At 42.8% G+C, this 6,417-nt stretch overlaps 2 protein-coding genes and 1 pseudogene across 2 annotated transcripts, besides 5 other annotated features; all 3 read right to left on the reverse strand.

Moving 5' to 3' along the window:
• Positions 1-459: 459 nt before the first annotated feature.
• TraAM80_08666 (hypothetical protein) lies at positions 460-857 on the reverse strand (annotated as a pseudogene).
• A 263-nt stretch (positions 858-1,120) lies between these two features.
• On the reverse strand, positions 1,121-3,877 carry TraAM80_08667 (helicase-like protein; the record flags this gene model as incomplete). Its single annotated transcript, XM_029385407.1, has 1 exon — positions 1,121-3,877. The coding sequence occupies one exon, from the start codon at positions 3,875-3,877 to the stop codon at positions 1,121-1,123; it is 2,757 nt and encodes a 918-aa protein (XP_029234785.1).
• A 9-nt stretch (positions 3,878-3,886) lies between these two features.
• Positions 3,887-3,923: a microsatellite.
• A 315-nt stretch (positions 3,924-4,238) lies between these two features.
• TraAM80_08668 (uncharacterized protein) lies at positions 4,239-5,480 on the reverse strand (the record flags this gene model as incomplete). Its single annotated transcript, XM_029385408.1, has 1 exon — positions 4,239-5,480. The coding sequence occupies one exon, from the start codon at positions 5,478-5,480 to the stop codon at positions 4,239-4,241; it is 1,242 nt and encodes a 413-aa protein (XP_029234786.1).
• A 312-nt stretch (positions 5,481-5,792) lies between these two features.
• Positions 5,793-5,833: a microsatellite.
• Positions 5,834-5,936: 103 nt separating this feature from the next.
• Positions 5,937-5,960: a microsatellite.
• Positions 5,961-6,038: 78 nt separating this feature from the next.
• Positions 6,039-6,094: a microsatellite.
• A 199-nt stretch (positions 6,095-6,293) lies between these two features.
• Positions 6,294-6,370: a microsatellite.
• Positions 6,371-6,417: the final 47 nt, after the last annotated feature.

Raw genomic sequence — 6,417 nt, forward strand, 5'->3', positions numbered from 1 at the left:
CGACTCATTGGAATGATGACATTACACCTGCGGATGTAGAAACCGTTAGACGGTTAGAAAGGAAAAAAAAACAACAATAAGGCACACACAACGCAGTTGAGGGCGAGTGCAAACAAAAATAAGGATGCTCATAAATTCCTTCGGCGACCTCCCAGATTCTTGATCAAAAAAGCAAGACCAAACACAACAAAAATTCATATCTTGGGTGGAGTCATTGTTCACTATACAGTATGTGATACGCCTGCCAGCCAACGCAGGTATTATTGATCTCAGATATAGGTTTGGTAAACCGACATCATCGATGACAAAAGTGGCAGCTCAGTTTGCCCTCCTGTGGTTGAAAAGGCAGTAAAGAAGCAGAAATACATGGTCTAGAGAAGAAATATTCTTTTCCGCCTATTTCGTGAGTAGTTACTAAATTGTAGCCGTGAAGGCGCTTTTACAAACTAAGTTTGGTTTAGTAGCCTGGTGGTCGTGGGAGGTTCTGCGCATCCCTCACAATCGCACCCGCACTGTTGATGGGCGTGATGCCCCAGAGACGATGACGCCAGTAACAGAAAACAAAATAGAAGAAGAAGACAATGGGGCCGACAATGGAGATGTTCGCCACAGTCAATAGCTTCTTCACCGTGAATTTTTGATCTACCGGCACCTTATCCAGCTTGTCTTCAAAGATGGACAACTCTTCACTGTGTTCCTTCCAGCGGCGATAGGACCAACTGTTAATTGGATGGCTCTTTACTCACATCCCAGTAACTTCGTTCACGCAGAGCGTCTTTTTTGAGTGTCTTATTGAACGCATAAAGGCGCTCTGCATTAACTCTACGTGCTGCGCCTTTTCTAACAAATATAGACATATATTTATTCCTTGCCTTTTTTGTATACTTGATTTTTTATTCCTTTTTCACTTATTGTTGATTTTTGAGTCCCAGCAGCAGTGCAAAGAAACAACAACAGTAAATAAAATTTAAAATTAGTACATAAAGTTGTAGGAGGAGGGCCCAAGACACCAGGATAGATGTGCAAAACAAAAAAAAAGCCATACGCTTGAGAAGGTCGCTGTGAAGCAGTTATTAACTCAACACTTGTATTTTTCAGTTATTTGGTCATGAAAGGGCTCTCATAATGTTACCTCTCCCAACTTGGCGAGATGCGATTGGCTCTTTAAATGTCTATCCCATGCCTTCACGGCAATGTGCCTTCGACACACCCTACACATCACTCGTCCAGCAGTGTATGGTTCGCTGCACTCGTCTCGCGATACATGTCGAGGAGGAACACAGCCGTTCCTTAGGTTTCGTGGATCCTCCATCCTCTCATGCTTCTCTGGATATCCAGGAAAGTGTTGGTCCAGAAATTCTTGAAACCGATTTCTATGGCGAGCCTCATACAATTTCTTAAATTCCTCGTAGGACTCAGTAATAAAAGTTTTCTCTCCAGGAAGCACCTTCCCAGATGCATCACGCCGCTTTCGCCATTTAAAACCATATGGCTTGCATAGGTCTTCTATAAACTTTTGTTTCGCCGGATCCAGACGCATTTTGTCGTGTGCATCGGACTGATTAATGTGCATCAGCGTTCCACTGAGACGCTCAAATGGTGTGGCATCTAAGCCAATGTATCCTCCCTTGTGCACATCAAGTGGGGGCACAGCCCCGTGCGCCTTGAGGTAATCACGAAGAGTGCGGAGAGACTCCTCCCACGGATATGGTCCCTGCATACCATAACTGCGCCATAGCGGAAGTGACTCCAAATCCCGAATCTGGTACAACTTCAGGTAAGAGTGCTCGTTGTTTATGTACTGGCGATATCCCTTTCGTACATAGCGGTAAAATAGAGCCATAGAAACTGATTGTTTACCAATTACCCAGGCATCGTTCGTTTTTGGATATCGGTTACACTCCAAAACAATACGCTTCAGTTCACCAAAGGCAGATTTCCACGGTATACGTGCAGCCCTATGTAGTCTATCGGTTTTTTGACTGCTATATCGGACCCCTCTTCGGATGGCGGGAAGAACAAACTTCCGTAATCGCTCAGTAGACAGTTTAAGGGATCTCAGACCCACCACGTCAATGTCGTAAGAAACTTTCTGAGGATCTATCAGATACTCAAATAGAATGGGATCCTCGTCCATTAACGCGTCTGTAAAGGGAATCAGAGTAGAAAATTTCTTAAGATTAACGGGATGAGCCTCGGGTAACTTATTATCGATGGTAGCTGGCAGAAAGACATAAGATTTCGGTTTATTTTCCATCCTATTGAGTGGTCGGCAAATACTCTGAATAATATCACGGGAACTGTATCTTGGCGCAGCAAAAAAAACCGCATTAAGGTCAGGTATCTCCACACCCTCTTGAAATAGGCGAACATTCAATAATATACAACGCTTTGAGACAGAAAAATCATGCAGAGTATTTGCAACAGCTGTGCCTCCCATTCTTGAATGCGCAAGCATAACACTAAATGGGACAACGTCGCCTGGGAAAGGGCACTGTAAACGTGCTGTAAGTTGTATGGCGTGTTCAATACTTTGACAGTAGACAATCATCTTATCTACAATCCGCATGGCTTCGTAGAAGTACGGATTCATGTCATCCATGTTTTCTCCTAGAATAATTCGTAATGAGAAGGCATTAACGTATCCATTGTCAATCCCTTCTCGTAAATAGTACCGGTATGCTATTCCACCAAAAAGATGTGTATTGTCCATTTTTATAGGTGTATCATAGGCAGGAGTCGCGGTGAGAAATAAGCGTTTTCCAGAACGTGGTTGGAAAAGAACACTGTTAAAGTTCGTTACTGAAGCACTTCCACAAACGCGATGACATTCATCAAACACGGTTAGGTCAAAGCCCGAAAGTTTTGATAGAATATGTGATGAGTGATAGGTACTAATAATAACCATTTGTGATGAGGACCCCTTCAGGGCACTTTCCACCACCTCTGCATCAGTCGTCATCATCAGGGACTGCCCATTACCAAGCAATACAGAGCTAGGATAAGAGCCAATAAGAAGATATTTAATTTCCCTTAGTCCATAACTGTACAATTTTATTGCTGTTTGTCGGAGTAACGTTAGCCCCGGCACAAGATAAAGTACTTTTGCATCTTGTTTTCGCTGTAAACAATGCTCTATGAGTTTAAATGCAACGGGAGTCTTCCCACATCTGCAGGCCATTTGGCAGATGGCGACACCACTACTCTCAAGTTCCTCATTACACCGTGCGACGGCTTCTTGCTGATATGGGCGAAGTGCGGTTAAAGAAAAAGATTCCTCTTTACATGACTCCAAAATGTCAAAGTTGTATTCCACATCCTCCTCATTGTCATCAAAGGTCTCTCCCCCCTCCACAGTTACATTATCACATACCGAACACGCATGTATAGACTGACGTAGTTTCTCTAGTAGTTCAATGTACTTCCCAAGAGTTGTTGATTTTAGAGCATCACGTGTCGGGGGGGCATCAAAAAAAGACACTTTTCCACTCTTATCACAAACAATTCTTTCACTCAAGTTGTAGTTTGGCTCCATATTAACTATTGCGTTGAGGTTCAACGCGGCACAAACACGCCGCGCCCCATCTACGACATCCATAGCATGCCCCTGAATCAATTCACGCTGAGAAACACGTCTATCCTTAAAGAGAAAAAGCACTGCTTGTTCCAAAAGAAAAGCTTCCTTGATGCTCTCCAACTCAAAAACAGCAAAATATGACCACTCAGGAGTGAAACACGTCGTAAACGAAGCCATTTCAAGTCGGCAAGAAAGGTTTGCTGTGTAGCCCACCTTTACATACCCCGATTCCTTCAGCCACGGATGCATGGCAATATAAAAACCATACACACAACTGAGAAGCCTACTCCGGCTAGCCATTTAATGTCCTTCTTGTTGTCTATTATTGTTTATTGTTGTTGTTGTTTGCCCAAGATTCAACAACAACACAGGAAAAGAAGCATTATCATCAGCTGTTGTTATTGTTGTTTTTCTTCAAAAATAAAACGTAAACACAAATGCATATTACAAGTCTAAAAAAAAAACATGCAACCACAAAAAAAAAGTCAAGACTAAAATTGGATGAGTAAAAATAGTTCGTGCATATCTATCAAGTCAATAATGATGAGAAAAACACACACAGAAAAAGAAATACATTTATCTATGACTGCATATAGATGCATTTTCAGAGACAGGTACTCCACTTATATATTGCTTCCCCGACAAAACAAAAAAAATGGCACTAAGGCCTGGGCGACAAGGAAATATCCTCGGCAACGCTGAGTGCAAGAAATAGACGATCTGAGACAAAACCATCCTGCATCAAGGGAAGCTTCACGCCTGTCAAATCGCACGTGTAGGACCCAAGTGGTTTATCTCCTTTTAACGCTAGCTTACTCTCATTGAGAAAAATTGTGGAAAGCGAAGAATCAAATAACGAGTCACGATAACACGCAACGAATTGTTCAGCAAAACGCAATGATGACGATCCACCATGCTCCTTTTCCCATCTCAGCTTTACAAAGGCGAAGATCCACACCGCCGCAAAGTCAACACACTTGTTAACACGAAGAAATTTTTCACACTGATTTATTATGGAGTCGATAAACTGCCTCGTTGTTTCTTTTTTGAGATTAATCACACACCTTTGCTCAACTCTCCGGTGAGCCTCTTCCCTCAGTGTCTGTAATTCTTTTTGCAAAGTTACCTGTGATGTTTTTAGAAGAATATCCTTCTTAAGCAACAGTTGTTGAGCTTCTTCTTTCAGCCTCAACCAGAGATCAAGGGCTGCACCGATTACACTGATGTAACAGTAAAGCATAACTGGAATGGGAAGGGCACATTGTTCACACTCTTTAAGACGACATTTCATGTCCTGCACGGCGTCTCTTGTTTGTGGATCACAAAAACAAAGAGGAGAAAGACGTGTTGAAGTTATTGTCTCGATGTGGGCGACATGTTTACCTTCTACCAAAAGTAAAAAGAGATTCAATTCCCTGTGTAATGACGCCATTTTATCATCCAACTTTTCCCCACGTAGCACAGTTTTCAGGAGCTTTTGCGCTCTAGCATAAGCTCCCTTTGCAGTATAAGCTATGGCCAGTTCAACTAATGCTGTCTGGTGTTCCGAGGAAAACCGCCCATAACGAAGCATGGCCAACGAGGCAGCCAGCGCAAAGAACGGACTCCAAGCCTCCAAATCAGTGATATACTCCCCGTCAAAACACTCAGTACACCTCACTTTCGCCACAAGGGTGTTGTACTTTTCCTCGGGACTCATTGAAGTATCGGCGGCAACGATTTCACACCAGCACGCACATTCCGTTTCCTTCTCCCATAACGTCATCGCAGAATTAGAACACACCATTCCACTACCTTTTTTGGATGCACCACTCTGCCGAATACTCGTTTGAAGTGTACTCAAAAGAACCTTGCGCCGCACCAAAGCTTCTAAAAACAAATCGCGCTCTTCGCACTTCAACATGACTTTTGGCTAGCCCTGTAATTCGCTTTATTTTATAACAGACAAAAATTAATGACATATGACGTGTAATAATGGCAACAACCATAGTAATAGCAAAAGATTTCAATAAAGGTTCAAGGGAATAACTGTGAGCAGCAAATTCCCTGTTTCTGCACAAGGCAATTCGCCAAGGAAAAAGCCACTCGCCCCCTGCCCCCTCCCAACGGAGCGGAGCAAAGGCTCGGGCCCACCGTGGGTGCAGCGACCCGCCACCCAAAAACCCGGCGAAGAAAAACCACCGCAACTCACACAAACGCTTTGCGCGTTCCTTCCCACACGCACGAGGCACTCGCAACGCGCCCGAAACAGCACACAAAAAAAAGAACGCGCAGCACTGGCTGCGGCCGTCTGCGTCTGGCCGCCTTCCTTTGGAAGGGGGCGAAGGATTCATTTTCCTATCGTTACTGTGGCGGTGTGATTTATATATATATATATTTGTATCCTGTTATGGCCGCGCATTGTTTATTGGGAAAAGAGACGTACTGTGTTTTTTGCCGAATAATATACGTTGGCACTATATTGTTTGTTTGGTTGCTACCGTGTATTCTTGTCGTTTTGTTGTTGTTGTTTTTTGTACCTGAGACGTGATGGTGTGCACATGGGATGATGTGTAATTATGAAAGCATTTGTAAATAAATACGTAAATAAGGTTGTACGTACAAGGTGTATTGGGGATTCTGCATTATGATATTATTTACTGTTGCATTTATTTTTATCACCATTTTCTTGCTTTTGCGTAGAGTTTACCCAGTGAGGGGGGCTTTTACTTTGCTTTTAATATTATTATCATTATCTAACTTTTATTATGTTATTGTTACTGTTGCAATCTATGTTGTCATATTATTGTTATTGCAAAGTAACATTTTTTTTCCCATTTCTTTATTGTTTACACCCCCCC

This window comes from Trypanosoma rangeli (assembly GCF_003719475.1).
Source record: "Trypanosoma rangeli strain AM80 chromosome Unknown Tra_15.4_contig_00447, whole genome shotgun sequence".
NCBI classification, from domain to species: Eukaryota; Euglenozoa; class Kinetoplastea; order Trypanosomatida; family Trypanosomatidae; genus Trypanosoma; species Trypanosoma rangeli.